Consider the following 23,851-nt stretch of genomic DNA (forward strand, 5'->3'; position numbering starts at 1 on the left):
AATCAAAATCAAACAAAGCTTTTTATAAAAGCATGGAAGAAAAAAAGTGGATAATAAAAAAGAGATTAAATATTGTCTAAGATTATTCAACCAAAAGAATAATGGCATTCTAGGAGATTAAGTAAGAAAACCAATTTAATAATTTAAAATAGTGGGATAGGTTCAAGAAAAAAAAAAAAACAGGATCACTTTTTATAAAAAAAATATATATTTTGATGGCGGCACATTTGTAAAATTATATAAAATTATAAGTAAAAATTAAGGTTCCGTTCATTTTGCTGATTCGAGTTTAGAATTTGAGTTGAGATGTGATTTTATGTGAGTGCTTTTTACTGTAGCAAAAAAGTTAGATGTGACTGTTTCTGAGAGCTTTTTACTGTAGTAAAATTCAAATTGTAAACTCAAATTAGCGAAATGAACGGGGCCTAAATAGATAAAAAAGTGAGTGGCAATACAGGCCCTCATGTAGCTCGGTCCATGGTGAAAACATGTCGGTTTGACAGTTGATTTTTTTTTTTTTTTTTGTGGGGTAGAAGTTTGACATTTGAATGCTTAAAAAAATATGACCCAATGAATTGGGAGTTGGCTCTCCAACAAGAAACAATTACCTATACACTTCACTTATAAATGAAGGTACTGTACTGTCTCTTTTCTAAAATCCCCTACCACAGCTTACCACATAAGCATCTTTAATTTTAATGCATGAATAGATACATATCAAATAAATAATGAGCATCTTTAATTTTAATGCATGAATAGATACATAACATAATGTCCAATTTCCCCTCATAATTATCTAGTAATTAAGATGGGCCCCCGCAATTCTCGGAGCTTGACTTTTAACCAGAGTGTTCTGATAATTAAGGGGGAGTGAGTCAGTGAGGCAACATGGCAAATGGATAGTGGGAGCATTGTCATTTCTCATCTCTCCTTCTTTTGTTTTTCTATTCTGTTAGATTATTAATTATTTCCGTGGGATTTCTTTTAGGCGTTTAGATTTGATGCCTATGCAACTAAACACCAAAGTCACACTTCATTAAAAAAAAAAAAAAAAAAAAACAAACAAACAATGTTACACTTTCACTCTTTCAAAACTTGAACTAGTAAAGATGATTTTTTTTTTTTCCCCTTTTCACAAGGTACATGCAAAAACAACCCCTTATATCATTGTTCCCTTGTAAAATCTCGAGATAGATGATTTACTTCGGAAACACGGAAAACGTGTTGTGGGCCTATTCTGAAAACAATACACAATGCAGGCCTCACAATGCATTTTCGGTACTTGAAAAGCTACCAAACAAGTCTCTTCCTGAATTTCCTTGGTGATGAATTGTGATCCTTATGGCATGTTTACCTACGCGTAATCGGAATGAGCATGAATCGGAGTGAGTAGCATTCGGAGTGGGTAGGATTCGGAGTGAGAAATCAGAGTCAAAATAAGATGTTTATTTAGTGATAGGATTCAGAATCGGAGTCATTCCAAATCTCATTCATACGTTTACTTACACCCATAAATGGAATAAAAAAGTGTAAAAGTATTAATATGCCCTTTAAATCAATTTGATATTTTCAATTTAAAAAATATATTGTGTACTTTTCAGAATCGGAGTCATTCCAAATCTCATTCATACGTTTACTTACACCCATAAATGGAATAAAAAAGTGTAAAAGTATTAATATGCCCTTTAAATCAATTTGATATTTTCAATTTAAAAAATATATTGTGTACTTATTATATTAAAATTAATCATAATTAAAATATTTAGTGTAATAATTAGGTACTAAAATAATAAATAAAAATTGTACAACTATTTAAAATATAAAAATAAATTTTAAAAAATTTAAATAAAATAAATAAATAAATAAATAGTGTTAAAAAATAAAATATATTATTAATTTATGAAAAAATAAAGTACATATTTATTAAATTAAAGTTAACAATAATTATGCTAATATTATAATATTAGACAAATAAAATAATAAATATATGTTGCATTTACTATTTTTTGAATTTTATTTTTAATTGTGTATTTATAAGTAAAATAAGGGTATAATAGTAAATTGATATTAATATTAGGAATGAGAGTCTCAATCCCAAAGGGGGCATGGGAATGCCAATCCCATTCCTCAATCCCAAATTTGAGTAGGACCCACCAATCTTACTCCCATTTCAGGATAAAAAAGAGCAAGTAAACATGAGACTGACTCATATTCCCTACTCCCATTCTTCAATCCTGGTAAGTAAACATGCCATTAGTATGTTTGGTAGGAAAGAAAAGTAGAAGGAAGGAAGAAGGTGGAGGGATTTTGGGAGGGAAAATGAAAATGTAGGTTGTTTGGTAGGAGAGAAAAGAGAAAGGAAGAGAAAATGGAGTGAAAAATAATACATGTGGGTCCCACCATTTTTTTTCTTTCCACAAGTGGGCAGAAAATGGGGACAACTCATTAAAGTGAGCAAAGTTACTAAACTACCATTTTCTTCATCAACATCTAAGCAAAAAATTTAAGGGTATAAAAGTAATTTACGAGTAAGATTTTTTCTTTACTCTCAATTTAACTTTTAATACCAAACAAGTGAATGTAAGCTTATTTTCTTTTCATTTTCTCATACCAAACAACATAAAAGAAAATCAATTTCCTTTCCATCATTGCTATTTTTCATCACTTTCATATTTTCTTTCTATCTTATTTTCTTTCCTTCCTACCAAACATAGCATTAACCCTTTTCACACTCATTTCCAAACCTACTGAACTGCATTTTGTTTTGAATATGGTATTTTAAACATCAAGTGTTGAACGGGGGTGGAGTCGCATCTTGCGAGAGTAGATGGCTACCCACCTGAATTTTCTTTTTTTCTTTTAACTTTGTATGTATATTTTATTAAAATTTGTGTAGTTTTACTCTCTTAAAAATCTGAAAATCATATACATAGTCTTTTTTAGGGATGATATTTCTTACTCATAGATATAAGTACCTGGAGGTATTCGTCTCTAATAGTATGGTAGTGGAGCAAGTATGGGGGCAAAAATTTCGATTTGAAGGCGGAATGGGGGTAGGGGTAGCTCCCTCGTCCCCACTCCCATCTGATTACATATACTTTTACACATATTCGAATTTGGATTTAGTTTTGAGACTTTAGTTTAATATTGTTAGAATTTAGATTTAGCATTAAGATTTTAATTTATTTCCATGAGAAATTAGTAGTTGTGTTGTTAAATTTTCTAATTGATTTAATGAATTTTTTTAAGGTTTGACAATATTGCAAACAGTTTTTAAACTCTTAATGAGTAAATAAGTAGGGTATGAAGATAGTTTGTATGATAGAATTTCCTAATCCCATCTTAAATTAGGTGGGTGCGAAAGCGGGTATTAGAGTAAAACGGGAGTAGAGTATAGAGCGGGAGAAGTATACCCGCCCAGTCCTATTGTCATCCCAATCCTTCTTCAACATATGATACAATTATTAGTTAGTTCGCTGATTCGAGTTGAGATGTGACTTATGTGAGAGCTTTTTACTGTAGTAAAAAAAATTAAATGTGATTGTTTCTGAGAGCTTTTTACTATAACAAAACTCAAATTATAAACTTGAATCGGTGAAATGAACGGGACCTATATATCTCTTTCTTTTCAATTATTTTTCGGACTCCACCCCTGTAATGAGATCAACAAGGTGGGGCAAAGTTCGATATAGTACTTCCTCGAGTAGACGAACTTCTAATAATATAGCAAAATATCGCAACCGAAAGGTAGTTATCTACTTAGGAGGTTAATTATTTTTTTTCTTTTTCATGGGACAGAGGGTATATTTTAGAACGTAAAACCTCCAATATGGTACAATTGGATAAGTTCGAGTCATTCAGTACCATAGCATTCATTTTAGCACACATATATCATGACTTGGTGTCCGACCTTTTATTATCATTTATTATCACCTTCAATGGAAAAATAACTATAGTACATGTTCTTTACGTTGTTGTACTAAAATGAAGCTCTAAAACTTCCCCACTTCAGTTCAAGCTTTCACTATACCATCTAGAGAAGTTTAAAAATAATAATAATAAACTTGTATGGATACACACACACACACACACTATATATATATATATATATATATATACATGTTTAACATATTCACCTTAGCTCCAGCCAAAAGGGAAGTGAAATGGAAAAACCAATATTGGCCTTACAAAATTAGAGAAGAAAAGTTTTACCGTTACGAATTTTAGGTTTTTTTTTTTTTAGTTGAGCATGTTACACATCAAAAGTGCTGTCCTTCTTGCAATAATTAAGAAAGTGATTCATCAGAAATCCGATATAATATCCCTAAACCTATCTTAATTAATGTAAACTTTGATTTTTTCTTTTTTCCGTTTAACTCGCTTTTAGATAAGAACAAGGTAGATAACAAATAAGCAACGTGTAAGGCATGAAACATGTATGAAAATGACGTATCCACCAAATTTCTACTAAACAATTGCAAGTTTTGGCTCCAACGAACTGATGAAAAAAATTAGCATATGTTATAAAAGCTAAGAAAATATAAAATTAAGAAAAAAAATTTGAGAGAGAGAGAGTTTTATTAATCTTGTGAATGCATATAAAATAAAGAGTTTTAAAATTCTATTTATAAGAAAATTTTAACACTATTCACGATAATAATTTTGATTAATTTACATAATAACTTTAATAAGAGTAAAGATATATATGTAATCCATGTTTGTTTCTTATATGATGCAAAACTATGTTGTTTTTATAGTCTTGGAAGAATATGATATCTCCAGCCCACTTGTTACTATAAGTATTATCACCTGCACAAACCTGCACAACTATTGGTCAAATCAAGGGACCCCACATTGGAATGGAATTCTAGAATCGAGCCCAAGTCGCTACTTTTTTTGTCCTTTTCATCTTAACTATCGTGGGCCATCCCTTACTGGATAAACCACGTGTTTTTTCCTGGCTAACAAATCTAAGCCCCGTTCACTTTATAGGTTTAAAGTGTGTGGTTTTAAACTTCTGAGTTTGAACTTATTCGAGTTTTATGAAATTCAAACTAGAGTTTAATTCTATGTTTGATAGGAAGGAAAGAAAATAGGATAGAAAAGAAATTAATTTTTTTTTATATTATTTAGTATGAGAAGATGAAAAGAACATGGGTTTATCTTCACTTATATGGTATTAGAAGTTAAATTGAAAGAAAAGAAAAAATCTTACTCGTAAATTACTTTTATACCCTTAAATTTTTTACTTGGATGTTGATGGAGAAAATGGTAGTTTAGTAATTTTGCTCACTTTATTAAGTTGTCCTTATTTTTCATCCCATTTTCTGCCCACTTGTAGAAAGAAAAAAAATAGTGGGGCCCACATGTATTATTTTTCACTTCATTTTCTCTTCCTTTCTCTTTTCTCTCCTACCAAACAACCTACATTTTCATTTTCCCTCCCAAAATTCCTCCACCTTCTTCCCTCCTTCTACTTTTCTTTCCTACCAAACATACTCTAAAAGTGTAAAGTTTAAATTGAAAATTTAACATCATATTAGAGAATAAAAGTTTGAGTTGGTGTTTAGTTTGTGAGAATTATGAATAAATTAGAAATAGAGTTACGGTTTTAAACTTGAAATATTATAGCCAAACCCATGAGAACTTATCTACTGGGACAGAGATATTCGTTAGAGAATTGAGATCGAAAAAAAGTCTTTTGGTAGGCGATTTTTCTCTTAATGTATCGAAAAGTCTGTGTAGTGGATATAGTTCATATAAAGAAAAAGGGGGTTAAGTTCTCTAAAACCCATGATTTTGGGTTCTCAACCACATTCGTGGTTCAAACCCTCTATAATGATTCAAATCCTTCGTAACCCTTTGAACGAAATAGCTCACTAATGACGAAGGTTTTTTTTTTTTTTTTTTTTTTTTTTTTTTTTTTTTTTTTTTTTAAAAAAACCCCCCATTTTTTTTTTTTTTTTTTTTTTCTTTTTAATAAATACCCCACGAATTTTACTTGTTTGGCAATTTAGTCTCTAAATTAAAAAACGTGGCAATCAATCCATCTGCTATACTGAGAGTCCTTTTAATAACGTCTCTCAAATTATGAATGGATTTTGACATGTGATTTGCACGTGGCCCTCTATTTAAGCTTTTGCTAGGAGGATTTTTTTAGAAAAAATCTTGAAGTGGCATTTAATCTGGATGAATTTCTTAGTAAACAACTTAATCGTATAACAACAAGAAGAAGAATGAGTAAGGACAATAAAGACTCCACATTCATCCTTGGCTCGTTCATCCATTTAATATTTCTGATTTTGCGTGTTCTTCTAAACTTTTGTTCATTTTGGTATAAAAATGACAACCAATGCCCCCTAAAAGTGGCCATGTGCCAATCACGTGTCAAAATTAATTCACAATCTGATATACGTAATTAAAAGGTGTCAAAATTAATTCATAATCTAACTACGTAATACCCCTAAAAGTGGCCATGTGCCAATCACGTGTCAAAATTAATTCACAATCTAATATACGTAATTAAAAGGTGTCAAAATTAATTCATAATCTAACTACGTAATTAAAAGCGATCGTCAATAAATGCAATGAAATTTGAAGTTGAAAGGGTTAATGGCCGCGATTTTTAATTCAAAGAGTAAATTAAACATGTAAATTTCAGGGAGTAATCATTAAAAAAAATGAACAATGAACTAATCCAATTAATAAATTACAAACAATAAATGTTATTCGGCACCATAACTCATATACATGTGATTCATGTGAGAACTATCGAATACCACTCATAATATTCCAAAAATCCAAAACCTTACGTAGCAAGTTTTTCAAACATTTTTTTTTCCTTCTTCTTCTTCTTTTTTTTTGTTTTTTTAAATAAAAAAGCTATAAAATTTATTTATTATTGTTGTCTATTTCCTAGTAAATAGCACGTCTCGTATTAGCACGCATATTGCAACAAAATGTTCCCACTTTGACGTTCACGCTGTTTAGCAAATGTCAAGCTTTTCCTTTCCTTTTGTCCCCAACGCTACGAAAAACAGAAAATAAATATCAACTCAAAATAAACCGCTTCCTCTCTTTGGGTCCCAAAACTAACAAGACTCCTTCATAATTTGTTTGATAGGTTTGAAGTGCAATTCAAAATTTTTTACTATAATATTTTTCTCTTATAAGAATTTAAATTTCTATTTAAATCTATGAATAAGTTAGAGTTTATTAGCCCTTACGTTTGTCCAATTGTAAAATCCCCTTATGGACAAAGTTTTGGACTCGAATTGCAAAAAAGTAAATTAGAAGAGATTGATATCTTGATCAATAATAAGCACACAAATTTTCATTTTTTTTTAATTTTTTTTAATTTTTTTTAATTGAATTTACAGAAGAGAATGCTATTTTGTTTGACCAATAGAAACTGTGTTTTAAACTAGAATAATTAAGGCAATTGAATATTTGTAAGCCATCCTTTGACATTCATCCTATGGTAAGCGGTCTAAACATGATGTTTAAGAATGATCATCTATTGCGGGGCGAATATTTACACACTTGTTTTAGCGTCACAAATTTAGACCTCGTTTATTTCGTTGATTCGAGTTTTACTACAGTAAAAAATTTTTAAAAATAATTACATTTAACTTTTTTATTACAATAAAAAATTTTCACACAACATCACATTTTAACTCAAATTAAAAACTTAAATTAACGAATCAAACGGCCATTAAATTTCGTATGTGTTCTACAAATGCTTTGTAGACTTGTACGTGGACATGGATCAACAGTACACTACTATGGTAATATTTTGGATCATTTTAGGACACTTTTAGAAGTACGCATGGACATCTTAGCTTTTGCAGCTTTTGGACTGCATATTCAATAATTATGGGCATAGCGCGCAGTCTAGTAACGGATGACTATTTATGTTATTTTGTCGTCAAAGTTGTAACCCGTATCTATGATAGTCAACTGCAAATGAATGGAATTCAGGAAAAATTAAAAAAAAAATGATAAGCCTACAAATGAATGTAATATTCATTTTTAAAGTAAATTTGATTTATTGGTCTATGACTGATTTTTCATTTGGGGCAATGCATCATATTCAATCCATTTTTGTTTTGTGTGCTTACTACTGTTTAAGATGAAGCAATTTTATAGTGAGAAATACTTTTTTTTCCTACAGTTAAATAATGTTATTTTAACTATTAAATTAATTTTTTAACTATGATAAAAATTTAAAATAACTATGCAAAATTGTTTTCAATTGTAGATTTAACCGTTGAAATATTAACATAACAATTAAAAAACAATTCGTACCGGTAGGATAAAAAAAAGCTTCCGTTACCAAAAAAAATTGTCCTAAGATATCAATCTTTCCTCTTAGACTTTTTGCATCTTCAGATTTAGCGACTGGACAAATGAAAGGACTAGCAAACGCAATGAATCTATAATCTATTAGTCTGGGACCAACTTGTAAATGGTTTTAAATTGAGAATCTTAGTATGAAGAGTTTAAGGTATAAATTTTTACAGTTAAAAATTCTTAGAAAATGTTACATCTAACTTTTTTATTATAATTAAAAATATTTAAAAAATATTACATATCAACTCGAATTGAAAACTCAGATCCGCGAACGAACGAGGTAAGAGTTTAGGAAGAGAATGAGAAATGCTGGTATTCATACTTGAGAAAGTTCCAAATTAGATGGCTTCTTATCAATATACTTCCTTTTTACTTGTTAGATATATGGAGAATAAAATCACATTTCTTAAAGGAAAAAAATCAATGATTTAAAAATGGAATTGCCACTTTTTTATATTTTGTCATTTACTTTTAAGTTCAAGCCAGGAAATATATATAGTAATGATAGATGAGATTGCCAATTAAAAGTTCAAATGTTAAGCATCTTATTAGCCTTTTTCTTAATAATTAGTTACTATAAACGAAAGCAAAAGTATAATTCTTTTTACCCGTAATTTGAGTATAGAATTTTATATACTATCTTGTCCTATCATATTCAACTAGTGATTTGGGATGCCCGAAAGGTTCGTAAGTTGCTTTTTAGTGCATCACTACGATATAAAGAAAAATTCTCCAAAGATACGAATTTATTTTGTCAAGTAAACTTATTTACATTTTCTTTTCCTTCCTTACAATAAAAAGAAATGAAATTTGTCCACACCTCTATTTTTTTTTTTTTTTTGGAAATTTCATTTGCATCATAATCTGATTTCTTTAGAAAGACTTGAACGATTTGGACCGATTCCAACTAATTTTGTCGATTATTATAAATGTGGTTATTAAAACTGAAAACGATGAATGAATAGGAAGAAACACAATAGGAGAAAAAAGAAATTGTGCTTTGTGCTTCAAAGGCAAGACCTTGATAGAGACGGATGAGTCCAATAGATGATAAATCTGGTATTCTGATCCCTCGATTATAATTTTTTCCAAAATCCCTCGCTCTCTCTCTTTTCCTCGCATCACACGCAGTTTCTCTCTCTAGCTTTCCCCCTTTACGGTCACTACTGGTTGTTCTTTCAAGAATCGAAAACTCTCTGTTTCCCTTTTCTTTTCAATTGGAGAATTCTGATTTTTCTTCTCTCTTTTTCTCTCCGTTTGTTTTATCTCTGGTTTTTCTCGATTCCGAAGCTGAAATTTTCCATCAAATCAATCAATTACAGAATCTAGAATTATCTCTTTCGAAACAGGGAAAAGACACTTCTTTCCTCCCCATTTTCTCTTTCTTTCTTTCTTTCTTTTTTTTTTTCCGTCGGAAAAATTGGCTTGATTGGTGGGCTTGATTTAGCTTCAAGACTTAAACTTTGGATCACCTATTTTTCTTGAAAACGGAACAAAGCAGAGAGAAGAAGGACGGATTGAGTTTTCTTTAAGTTTAGTGAATTTATTTTAAAGAACTAGAAAAGAAAACAATTTGTTTCTTTCTCGGAGCATTGGTCGGAGCTAGAATTCTCTGTTTGGACTTGGACAACATTTGCCAACGAAGACTTTCTGTGAAGCGAAAAACAGAGAAGAAACGAGACGCAAGATTTTTTTCCCCCCCTTTTTTTTTCTTCTCTCTTTCAAGCCTGCCCGTGAAATTTGCTGTACAAACGTCGAAAAATAGGAGTCTTTGCAATAAAACCCACATCGCATCTCTCTTTCTATCTAAAAGGGAAATCAAATCCCGTCAATATCTCTCTCTTTCTTCCCTTATTTCTCTCTCTCTCTCTCTCTCTCTCTACATCCTCTTTCTTTTTTTCCTCTGTTTTTCGGTCTTCTTTTCTTCGCCTTCCTCTGTTTCAGGGGTTGGTGAGAGAAACTTAATTTCCCTCCCTTCCTCCCTCTCTTTCTCTCTCCTCTTTCTCTCTCTAAACATGATTTTGGACAAAGGGTCAATGCAATCAAACCTTGATTGCTTCCTCCATTGCACAACACCGGTCGTTCAATCCCAATTCCTCCCCAAGGTTTGCTCTTTTCCTTCTCTCTTTTCCTCCCCTGTTTCTCACAATTCTCTCTCTAAAAATCTCAATTCTCTCTCCTTTTTATTTTTGTCATTTTGCAGAGCGAAATTCGGAACCTTAATCGTCTATGGCACCCATGGGAGAGAGAAAAGGTCGAGTATTTCACCCTCAGCGATCTCTGGAATTGCTACGACGAACTCAGCGCCTACGGAGCCGGCGTCCCCATTTCCCTCGACCACGGCGAAACCCTTGTTCAGTACTACGTCCCTTACCTCTCCGCCATTCAGATTTTCACCAGCAATTCCTCCATTAACAGCTTCAGGTCTTTGAATCACAATTTAACTTTTTTCTTTAGCGTTTTCTCAAAAAAAAAAAAAAAACATTTATTTTTTATTTAAGTTTTCAACTCGAATTCGTTTTTAAAAACGGGGCCTAATTAAATTTAAACGTTTTCTTTTTGTGTGGTCAGAGACGAGGCAGATTCTGGTGAGTGTGAGACGAGGGATTCGTACAGTGATTCACTAAGCGATGACAGCGAGAGCGATAAGTTATGGAGATGGGACGGTTGTTCCTCGGAAGAAGGAGGGTTTGAGCAAGACAATAACAACAAAAACAACAACAATAACAATAATAACGTTTTGCATCCAAACGACAGATTGGGTTTTCTTTACTTTCAGTACTTTGAGAGATCAACTCCTTATGGAAGAGTCCCTCTAATGGATAAGGTAATATTCCTCTTCACCAAAGCCTAACTAGTAGATTTCTAATATCTATAATCTACGTATCTTTTTTTTTTTCTTTAAAAGAAAAGAAAATGTTGTTTTGGTTGATTAGCGAGTGGAATAATCTGGCTTGGTTTATCTGTTTTAGTTTCCCCACAAATCAAGCCTCAAGAAGCATGAAAGGACATATGGGATTTGTTAGAATCAGTGCACACTTTTTCCTGCCAGGCATCTTTTAAAGATATAATCAAAGAATTCATCTTTTTTGACTTTTTCAATAATCCCTTGTCTTTTTTTTTTTTTTTCTGCATACTTATTTTATTCTTATTGAAGAATTTTACTACAAACTTTAAAAAAATACTAAAAAAAATTTAATTAAATTCTAATATAGAATTTGGAAAACAAAAACTATCAGCAATAGAGGTAGACAATAAAATCGTACGGGTAATTATTATGCATTTTCATATTGTTATTTTTGGAGAGGGTAATTATTATTGGTCATTGAACATATATTCTCGTCTTTATTATTTTTTGTCTTTTTGACTCTCTTTTCACTGTTGTTTCCGTGAAGAAAATATTGTGATTAAAGCATCCCAAAATCAGCTTCTATCATCATATTCGAAGTTGTTTTGTGTGACTCAGAAAATGCTAATTAAAGTGTGGATTCCATAATTGATATTACATATTTGGTTCTTTTGCTTTCATTTCAGATCAATGCATTGGCTCAAAGATACCCTGGCTTGTTGTCACTCAGGAGTGTTGATCTCTCACCAGCTAGCTGGATGGCAGTTGCATGGTCTCTCTCTCTCTCTCTCTCTCTATCTATCTCTCTCTCTCTCTATCCTTCTATCTCTCTCTCTCTCTCTCTATATCTCTCTCTCTCCATATGAATTCATAATTACTTACATATGTTTAGACACTTGACATTAATAAAAACATGAAAATAATAATATTTCTTGACCATGCCTCGCATATATATTATATCTATATTTTTCTTTTTGAGCACTGATTATTGCTCATTTAACAAATTAAAAAATGGACCATATAATAGCACGTGCATGATCACATATCATAAAGCAAACGAGGATTAATTATATATTCACTCTTGGATTACATGTACATTCAGGTACCCAATATATCACATCCCAATGGGCAGGACCATAAAGGACTTGTCAACTTGCTTCCTCACTTATCATACTCTTTCATCTTCTTTCCAAGGTACTATTTGTTTTATTATTATTATATAAAATAGTTTATTAGTTTCATTTTTAACTTTTTATAGTGAGAAAATCATTTTGGTACTTTTTTGTTACTCTAAAAAATCATTTTATTTATTTTTTAAAAAAAAATCATTTTGATTCCATATGTTTTTTTGTTAGATTAAAAAGGTATTTGACTTTTAAAAAAAAAAAGCCACTTTAATACCTTGAGTAAGGATGGATATAGGGTGGGGTGAGAGGATGATTTCTCGTCGTCCTCATCCCCGCCCCTATCCTCAGTTAAGGAGTGAATGGGTTAGGATTCAGGAACCTTAATCTTGTCATTCCCCACTCCCCATCTAATATAACAATGCATTGTAAAAATTCACTATGAAATTAAATTGAATATCAAATTCTAAACGTATGCACATCAAATCTCAATAATAAATCCTAAAAAGGACTAAGAATATTTAAAAGGTTAAAATTATGTAGATTTTTTTTATCATATATTTATATAAATATATCGAAACAGAGGCGGAACATGGAGTTTTTCTCCTGTCCCTGCCCCATTACAATTCGGGGACAAGATTTTGTCTGCATCCCGTCTCTATCCCTAATTATTATCCCTCATCCTTCCTGTGCGAAACATTAACGTCTCTGAGATTTTTATAAGACATAAAAATGTTTAAACTACCTTTCTTATTTTTTTAACAGTTTGATTCTCTTTTTTCTTTCCTAATTTTTAAATGATTTCAAATACTTTCATAAATATTTTAAAATTTTTAAATTTTATGAACTGATGAGATTGGTAATTTAGAAATTTATGTCCCTAAAAAAGGGTCTTTAAGATATTAAAAATGGTGTTTTTAATAACATTAAGATGCCGTAAAATACAAGATATCAAAGTGATATTTTGGAATAGCACAACACGTTAATATATAATGTGTGTGTGTGTGTGTGCGCGCTCTAATAATTTTATATTCTGAAACAGACATGGACATTGAAGACGACATTGACAATGTGGAGAGGAAGAGAAAGGAAGGGGACGGCATCTCTTTGCCTCCATTTGGTTTGGCCACTTACAAGATGCAAGGAAATGTGTGGGTGTCAGGCAATTGTGGAAGGGACCAAGAGAGGCTTTTGTCACTTTTGAGCGTGGCCGATTCATGGCTAAAGCAACTTCGGGTGCAACATCATGATTTCAATTACTTCACAGGCATTCGAAGATGCTAGGGAAAAAAGAAAGCCACACTACTTTTTTCTTTTTTTTTTTCAAAAATTCACTCTGAGGAAATGGGGGAAAAAAAACCATATGAAAGGGATTGTAACTAAAGAAAAAAAAAAACTTTTTTTTTGGGATATTTAGGTTTGGGACCTTTTGTGCTGCCTAAAATATGTTTTGACCTTTTTTTTTTTTTTTTTTTTTTTTCCTTTCAATCAAGAGGGTGAGTGGAGTTGTTGAGTTGACTCTCTTTCTTTTTAACTTGTTTTAGCTGCCTTGTTGAGCGGTGAATGGTCTTACTTTACATGTAGAGAGAGACGTGGATGAGTTTGAGAAAGGCTCTTGAATGTATAGAGTTTGTACATGGTTTGTGCAACTTCTTTTTCTCTTACTATCAATAGCCATGGGAGATGAGGAAATTCAATTCCTACTAATTTTTCCACTCTTTTCACTTTTTGGTGTTTTTTTTTTTTTTTTTTTTTTTTTTTTTTTTTTTTTTCCTTTCTCATGAAAGATTTTCTTTAGAGTAGAAGAAAGAAAGAAAATGTTATAATTATTTATATATGTGGTAACAAAAGAAAGGAGAGAAAAATTGCAAAACTACTCTTTTATAGTAGTTATCTGTTTATTATTGACCTTTTAATCATATATCGTAAGGAATGAACTTAAATAAATTAAGAATGAAAGGAGACATTAATTTTCAAGGGCCAATTTTAGGGGGAAAAAAAAAAGAAGGGAAAGAAAACTTTATGGATAATCTAATCCAAAACAAGAAAAATTGGAAAAGTAGTGGAAAAAACTTGGGTCCGCGATGTTGAAAAGGCGTACTAGCTGTTGAGCAAGGAATAATCAACCTAAACTTTTCTAATTTTCTTTTATTTATTTATTTATTTTGGGAGTGGGGAACAACTGCTGCTTCACTATAAACTCGTTTTCTGATTTCCAAAACCAACCAATACACTTTTTTTGCCTTCTTTGACGTAATGAATGGCTTGACTTTGTTTATATCTAAATTTCCATGAGCCGTCCCACAGCGTTAAGTTTCTGCATTAATCACTGAAGTTTTAGTGGACTTGGTTGTGTAAGAAAGTTGGTTTTATACTTCTTTCTATTTACGAGGCAATCCATCATTTTTTTGTGGCGGAAGATGATGGCTAAGTAATAACCATATCTAAAAATGTGTCGTTTGTTAGTGGATTACAATTGGAACGTTCTCTTTTATTGCATCAATATATATTTTTGGGATGAATATAGAAAGGTGCGAGTCCCACATAGAAAACTCATACCCAATTAATTAATTATACAATTAAATAAAATCACACCCCACAAATTGTGTGATCATGATTTTTTTTTTTTTTTGTGTGTGCTTGAAGTGTGATCATGATTAGTATCGTTTTAGTTTCTTTTGGGAAAAAAGAGAACTTGAGCTGTAATTTCCTTTCTATTTTTCTCCTGATGTTATAGAGCTTTTGTAGCTTGTTTGTGGTTATGCTTCAGATTTAGAATTAGATAAACGTAAAGAAAAAGGATATTCTCTTTCTTGAAGGTTTAAATTTTTTATAGGCTAGTTAGGCAACCCTATTTCAATATTAATCTGAATTTAAGTTTTACCTTTAGTCACTCAAAAAATGTCAAATATCTTTTTTGATCAGCATCCAATTATAGTCCTGATCAGAAGCCATATTTGTTGTCCCCCCATCTCTCTCTCTCTCTCTATATACATACATATATAATATAATTTGGGAAGAAATTGGAGTTCTTTTTATCCTTCAAGTGACGCTTATTTATCTTAATTATATGCTATACATAAACTAAAGTCAAGCATACATTTAGCTTGGGATTGGTTTCTGATATATAAGCTTGAATTCTCACATGGAGCAAAATTTTGTCCAACAACAAAAGCATACTCTCAAACTAATAATTCGAATCAAATTAACACTTGAATTAAAAATGTGAGAGTAACACTTGATGAACACAAAGTACACCAATAAACAAACATGTAACAAAGCAAAGGGTGCTGCCATGGTACCGGCCGAGAGCATTTTAATGTTTAAGCCAACAAATTTGTTTTGTAAAAGAGTGCGAACCTTGATCTCTCAACTAGGAGAAACCTATAAAAAATTGGAAATAACTATTAATGAATGACTAATTTAATGAGGATTTATTTTCTTTTGAATATCAATAAAATGCACCATCTATTAATATAAATTAAGGCGATTTGGCAATATTTATCTCTCTCAATAATTAGTGACGAGTTAATTAACACGTTGTGTGATGTTAAGAGTTAACTTCAGCCTAGGATTTTCCTAGCTGACGGTAGCCATGGATGAGGGCTAATATATATTCGGACATATTGAGTAGTGAGGTCAAAGTTAAAGGGCTTTAAGTTTTTAAATTATTACAAAAATACATATAATCCTTTTTTTAGCATATTTTAATCCTGTATTTTTTTTTCCTCTTTTTTCTATTTTCTATATAATACGAGATTAAATATGCGCCTTATAACATTCATCCTACCCCATTTTATTTCATGTTGTTTGATTTTGTGGTCATTTACTTCTCCTTTCTACATCTACTTCTAGTACTCTCCAAAACATAAACCTCTTGTTGTATAAATTATGGCTAGGAAATTATGCATGCTCCAAGGCTAATGCGTAATTTTATTAATTAGTGACAAAAAAAGTTTGTAAGTGGAGGCTGGACAATCTATCTCCACAAACCAGCTTCTTGATTTGTGATTTAATTATTATAGCAAAAAAGTGTAGCATGGGACGTCTATGCTGCCCATTAGCGCTTCATAGCTTATCTTCTTTCAATCTCATCCAACTATATTGGGACATTACCTAATTGTTAACACCAGCGTTCCAAGTCGGACCAACTGTTATCATTCCAAACTCATGAACTGATCAGGTTTTGGATTACGTATTTTATTTTCCAAAAGCATGTGCACGGCACATGCACCATGTTTTGTGGTTCCTAGCTAGCTTCTAAGGGCAAAGTCCTTATTTGACTTGGAGAGACTCTCTTTTGAGTGCAAATAACACTATTATCCACTTGAGAGTTAGTCCTAAAGGTAACTCAAATTCACTAATCTTAACCACACAAAAAAAAAAAAAAAAAGGGTGGAGAAAAACGAAATTTGGTTTTTGATCTGAGAAAGCGCACCCACTAGTTATACATGTCATTAATGAAACAGAAAAAAAAAAAAAAGTGACATGAATTTGGAGTCCAACCACCAACTAACACAATTTGCATCACACACATGGGCATTGACCATTGGGGCTCCTTTGATCTGTGACGCATGGTCATATTGGCTGTATGGCACTTTGGATTACACTAAGCACTCATTTATTTGATACAATGTACACACCAATTATGCACGCCAATTTGTCATCATGTACAAGAGCTCGGATGTTTGTTATTATGTTATTAGAAACTCTCAAGTTATTTTGCACATATATGGCCCGTGTAAAATGCTCATATTGATTTTGGGGAAGTTAATTCAATGGCTATTGTTGTTTGGATGGGTGTCAAAGTTGAAAGGTATGAGTGGGCACATGTACACCTTGTATTAGTTGCGAAGAAAAATATAGTTGAAGATGCTATTGTGACAATTCCAATGCCTTGGTCGAAGCCGTTAGTAAGATGTTCTATTAGGGGGGGGGAAAAAAAGGGAAGTAGTGAGACGGAGAAAGATGAAAAGAAAAAAGAAAAAGAAAAGTAAGTTATATGCAGGATCTACAATATCTAATGAAGGTAATTATATGTGAAGATTGATAATCAATAACGTTATCTCGCAATGGTAAAACCCGTAGTGCTATTTGGGGCCAAAACAGGTAAAGAAAAGGGAGAAAGGGAGAAATATGTCAAGACTTGAGATGAATTAAAATTAATAGGTTAATAGTTTACATAAGTTAATAAATATGCTAAATTACTATTTTTGTCCATAACTTGTCTAATTATGAACCATAACTTGACAAGTTATTGTCCATAATTCACGGTTTTTGTTAATAACTTGTCTGGTTATGAACCATAACTTGACAAGTTTGTCCATAATTTGTCTGGTTATGAACCATAACTTGACAAGTTATGGCCTATTAATTTCTATAACTAAAAATTGACCTATATACTTTCTTAAGCTTTTCATATTGGCATATTTTATACTATTTTCGTAAAGAAAATCATGCAAGATTAAACCCAAAATGGATAATATCATACTTAATACAAGCGAATTACAAATAATATTAGAGCTATAACTTAGCCGAAAGTATGTCATTTTAATAATCACAATCCCCTAAAGCTAAATTTGCATGAGCCTAGAAAATGGCATGATTGTCTAAGAAAAGAAAGGCTAATTAAGAGAGAGCTCATAAATGAAGGTGCATTATCTCCGAATTAATGACGAGGCCTTTCAGGTTAAAACCTTAGAACAAAAATGTGAGGGTTTAGACTTAAAATTAATAATATAATTTTAAGTGCGGGGACGTGGGTATTATAACAAAGGTTATATGTCTATGATATGATGCTTTATAATTTAATCACTTATAGACACCAAAAAAGAGTAGGGGACATTGATAGAGAATGAGTAGAAAATGTAGAGCTAGAACATCGAAAAAGAGAGAATGTAGAGAGAGAATGAGGTGAGAAAACATGACTGAGAATAAGCAAAGGGAAAGTTAGAGAAAGGGTGTACAAAAATATAGCGAAGAGAGAGAATGACGAGATACAAGGTACAAGAGAGCGAATGCATAAAGAAAATATGAGGACAGAGATAGTGAAGAGAGAGAGAGAACAAGCATAGAGAATTAAGAGAGAGAAAATCAAATGAATAGAGAGAATGACCACACAAAAAAACTGGTATAGCAAAAACATACTATAATCCTCAACAGTATAATATTGAAGAAGGATGTAAATAATGTTTTTTTATTTTTTTTTATTTTTTATTTTTTATTTTAATGTGGAATGAATATGCATACTGAAAATTTTGAATAAATTAGTAAATAGCTGTAAATTCGGGATTTATTGATTTCCCTGTTGATCAATTTTGATTTACCCAGATTTTACCCCCCAATATAGGATTTATCCGATTTACTCTTATGAGTCCTCAAATTAAAACATTTTATCAATATTTACTAATTTTTGGTTTAGTAATCTTATAATTTTTTTGTTATTAATAAACATGTTTTTACCCTTAAAACTACACTTTTAAAGTTTAAAATGATATTTATTAACAATTATAGTATATACTATTTACTAGTACATAAAGATTCCAAAACTAGGCTGTTAGTTACAATTTCTTTAATATTTGTGTAAAAACTGTTCAAATGAGAAATCTTTTAGAAAAATAGTTTGTAATTCTTATTATAAAAATAAAAAAATATGTTTAGAACAAATAACGCCAAACGAAATTGTTAATGAAAGAAACAAATAAGAAACCATTCCATCGATTTTATATTTTGGCTGGAAATTATGTCGATGAAATTTACTCTATCGATGTCCGGTAGGTTTTTGGGTTAACGAGACATCAATATCATGCACTATATATATATATATATATATATATATTGACGTATAATCTCACGCACTACTTGTAGGCTTAAGATATTGTACTGTAAGAACAATTGTGGTAATATCTTTTAGCTATTCAACCATGTTTAACAAGCAAATATGAGCAAAGTAGCTAAACAAATTTCAACTTAATGGCCAGTTAAAAAATAAATCTACTAATTGACAAACCACACATTCAGAAGCAAAGCCCAAACATGGGAAATGAAAATGACATGACAACAATGTTTATAGATATGTGACGGAAAAAAGACCGCTTTTATTTATTTATGTATTTATTTATATTTATATTTTTTTTAATTAGAAGGGAATCCATTAGCAAAGATTTACACCATCAAAATATGGAGTTATGGACTATATCTCAAGCCTAATCCATCTCCGAACAAGAAAGCTGGCAGGGCAGTACTTCCCATGCCAGTTCCCGTGCGTGATCGGACGTGGCCAGGCCTATATACATGTGGTCGTGCCCTATATAATTTGAGTTTTTCAATAGCGTGAAACTACTTTCACCGAATTTATTAGGTGTTTGGTATGAGAATTCGTGTCATGATTCGAATTATAGTTTGTGGCTCGTTATAATATTTTTTCTCACAAAAAACATATATAAATCGAAAATGATTCTGAATCATGGTTCTGAATCCATGATTCAAAATTAATGTTCGTTAATTTTTTATGGGATTTAGGTGACGCTTTTTGTTTCTTGTTTAAGAGCATTAGAATACAATGCTATAATTGATGTGTCAATTATAAATTTAAAATTTAAGTGTAAAAAATACTCTTTAATGCAATGTTATTTATAATACTAAATTTTTCATATCCTATATACTTAGTAGCAAACTTCTCACCGAGTATAACATATGAGAAATTCGACATTTGATTGTTATTGATTGAAATGTTTACTTTTTCATGTAATCATTGTAACTTTTACATTTTCTAATTATTTTAAAATAGACTTTCTCTGGTGTTCTCTCTTTTTTAGGAACATCGGTATTCTCTGTTTATCAGCCTTTAGATCTATATTAAATCTGGTCAAAAGTCAAATCAAATTGAAAAAATAATACAGATCCGACGGTTGATAGGGAACACCAATGTTCTCAAAAAAGAGGGAACACCAGAAAAATTTTCATTTTAAAAATTAATGTTTACTTTTACAACTTTCAAAGTTTAACGATTATGAGAAAAAGTAGAAAAAATAAAAATAACATATTATATCATATTTTTTTATGCTAAATATACATTTAGTGTTAGTATTTACATTAGAGATGATCTAAGTAGCTATAACTTAATAGTCAAAACTCAATAGTCAATGCGGACAGGGTTTGTGATTCTACATATAGCTTTAGTCACATCGTAAAGGAGAAGTTACAGTTGGAAGTCAGAGGCCTCGTTCACTTTGCGGATTCGAGTTTTCAATTCGAACTGAGGTGTGACATTTTCAGAGAGCTTTTCACTGTAGCAAAAAAGTTAGATATGACATTTTCTGAGAGCTTTTTACTGTAGAAACCTAAAATTGAAAACTCGAGTCGGTGAAATGAATGAGGCCTTGAAGTCCCTCTCCATACTCTTCATCTTCTCGTAAATGGGAAGTTACAGCTGGAAGCTGCTCTTTCTTCTCATAAACGGGTAGTTACAACTGAAAGCTACTCCTTCCTGTATTTTTCTCAAAAAACTCGTTTAGACTATGTACCAATTTGAGCATCCTTCAGTGTAGAAAGATTAAAGGAGATGAAGTGCAACAAGAGTGTAGTAAAGAATTCTTGTATTGACTTTGCGAGAGTATTTTCGGTCAATGGAGGAGCCACCTTAGGCTGAGAGGGGGATTCCCGCCCCCACTGGTCCAAAGTGGCCCATTTAATATTGTCCTAACTTAAAAAAAAAAAAAAAAAAAAAAAAAAAATTTCCCTTTATCGCCTCTTGAATTTTTTTCATTTATGACATTTATATGAAATGTTCAAAATCATATCAATTACACCTTACAGTTTTATCTTTTTAGAATTTATATTTCAAACCTAAATCACGAAATAAATCAATAACAAATGACACTTTAGACCTTTAAAAGTGAATTAAGCTTAATTAAAAGGTTGAATCACTTGGATCAAAAAACTTAAAAATACTAAAATAAAATAATAATTGTACTATTATTTTAATTTAAAATTTTAGTTTCACTCTCTCCCCTACTGAAAAGTTCGCCACTGATTTCATGGCCGTGGGCCTTCTTATAAGCAATGACGTCGTTTCTAACACTGTGGCTGAGTTGATGCCACATTGCAATGAGTTGAGACGAATTCTCCACTAGTATAACGGGCGCAAGGCTTGTCTCTGACCCCTAGAGCAGCCATTTAGAATACTTGGGTCACCCCATATAGAGTCTCTCCGTAGCCGTCCGATGGGTGATGTACGGTGAAGATCTTTTTGTGGACTAGGGATCTCATGATGCGCTCAAGATAGGAGGTATATTTTGGAGATGTTGAGCTAGAAATGGAGGAAGCTCTTTGAGACAAAGTGACAGGGCCACCATGAGAATGAATAATGTCAGCAATACAGAGCTCCATTGCGCATTTCAGTGTGCCATGGGGATGGGATTGTTTGGTTGGAAGATTCAAGAAGTTTAAACACATGTCAGGTTCAAACAAGTATTTGTTTATAAAAAATAAAACTGAATTTGAACTTGATGTGACATTTAAATCTTTAAAATAAAAGAATTTCTAAACTCACATCCTCTTTCAAGATTTGAACCCAGTTTCAAACACCACGGTTTAAAACCCATATAGTTCAATAAGGTTCAAATTTATCCTAATTTAAACCCCTTTAACAAATGAACTAGGGGTGTAAATCGGCCGGGTAGGGTCGGGTTGAGCTGAAAAATTGAGCCGACCCGATCAGTGCGGGTTGAGACAACTTTAGGCCGCGACACTCTCTTAAGTCAACAAACCCGCAACCTTTTGGGTGACCTCGGGTAGGGTCGGGTGACTCGGGTTGGTGAAAACTAATTTTAATATATGACTTCGTACCTCTTTTAACAGTCCAAAAACATAAACAACAAGGAGGTGAAATAAAATCTTGAGAAGCAAAATAGTCCATATAAAATAAACAGTTTAATCTAGAATAAATAGTCCATATAAAGATAAATAATCCATATAAAGATAATCGCAAAATAGAAAATTTAGTCAACTCCAAACTGTTTAATCCAGAATAATAGCACCTTCATTCCCAACTTGTCCCTCATGTGTTACAACAGAATTTGACAAATCTTAAGAAGAAAACATAACAAAAAAAAATCATCAGAATCAAGTTTAAGACAACAAAATAAACAACAAGGAGATGAAATAAATTTTTAAAAAAATAAGTAAAACGTAAAAAGATTACCCGACTCAATATCTTCATATTCATTAAAGTCTTCCACATCAATAAGGTTGATGTGCTCACGACTACGCAGCTAATTTTGTGTACAAATCAATGCCTCCACCATCTTAGGGCTTAATGAGTTCTTAAAGGGATCGAGGATGCAGCCTCCGGTACTAAAAGCAGATTCTGAGGCTACCATTGAAACAAGAATGACAAGAATGTCTCTTGCAACTAGTGAGAGAACCTTGTAATTAGTTGCATTATTCCTCTACCAATCTAAAACATCAAAATTTGACCGAGTTTGATCCTCCATAGGGTCTGTCAAGTATCTGTCCACATCATTTTTGTACTTATTCACATTCTTCTCCTTCATTTTCCTAACAAAAGAGCTCCACAAACACCCTTTTCCTTCTACTTATGTTTTTCCCTCCGTTGTACTTGTTGTTGCCGCCTCCCCACTACTTTCATTAGCCACAGATCCACCCTTGTCCCCATTATAAACCTCATGCAACCGGTACATAGTATCCTTCACATTCTTTACTAATGTTTCAGAAGTGCAAGAGTCATACACTATAGAGAAACAATATGTCAAATAATCCATTTTGTACCTAGGATGAAGTACAACAGCCACAAAGAGAAGACAATTTATATTCTCAACATTTACCCAATACTTATCATACTTCTTTTTCATACTCACAGCCATGGATGAAAGCATTGAATCCTCTTGTTTTCTTAATTCAGATAGCTAGTTTTGCATCTCACAAAGCTCATGAAAGTAAGAATTTGAAGTGACATTCAAAGTGGCATTAAACTTCAAAGTTATATCATAAAAAGTCTTCAGAAATTTCACAAACACCTTAACATTCTCCCAATCATCATCAAGTGGCGGGCCAATCTTCCGTTTCCCCCCTCATCTTCCCGAAAATAAGACACAAACTTGTCATCTTCCTCATCATATCTTTCAAATGCTTTTTGAAACTTAATGGCTGCATCTAACATCATATAGGTGGAGTTCTATCTAGTAGGGACATCTAGGCATACGAGACCTTTGTATTCAATTTTCTCTCGCTCCACACATGACTTGAATTTCAACAACCTAGCCGAAGAAGACCTCACATATCTCACAACATTACGAATGACAGCTATGGAATTATGTAGGTCTTTTAAACCTTCATTGACAATCAAGTTCACTATATGGGCACAACACCTAACATGCAGAAATTTCCCACCTAAAACAACCCCTTTCCACCCCGTAATCTTCCTTCTCAAGTAGGTAATCATGGAGTCATTTGAGGAGGCATTATCAACAGTCATAGTGAAGACTCTCTCAATACCCTAAGCATG

The 23,851-nt window shown here is 32.0% G+C and overlaps 1 protein-coding gene across 1 annotated transcript; it reads left to right on the forward strand.

Annotated features, from left to right (window-relative positions):
• Positions 1 to 9,305: 9,305 nt before the first annotated feature.
• LOC21387013 lies at positions 9,306 to 13,670 on the forward strand. Its single transcript, XM_010095987.2, has 6 exons — positions 9,306 to 10,457; positions 10,556 to 10,776; positions 10,924 to 11,179; positions 11,887 to 11,972; positions 12,303 to 12,394; positions 13,367 to 13,670. The coding sequence occupies exons 1-6, from the start codon at positions 10,368 to 10,370 to the stop codon at positions 13,606 to 13,608; spliced, it is 987 nt and encodes a 328-aa protein (XP_010094289.1). The 5' UTR covers positions 9,306 to 10,367; the 3' UTR covers positions 13,609 to 13,670.
• Positions 13,671 to 23,851: the final 10,181 nt, after the last annotated feature.

Source organism: Morus notabilis, unplaced genomic scaffold (assembly GCF_000414095.1).
Source record: "Morus notabilis unplaced genomic scaffold, ASM41409v2 Scaffold1467, whole genome shotgun sequence".
NCBI classification, from domain to species: domain Eukaryota; kingdom Viridiplantae; phylum Streptophyta; class Magnoliopsida; order Rosales; family Moraceae; genus Morus; species Morus notabilis.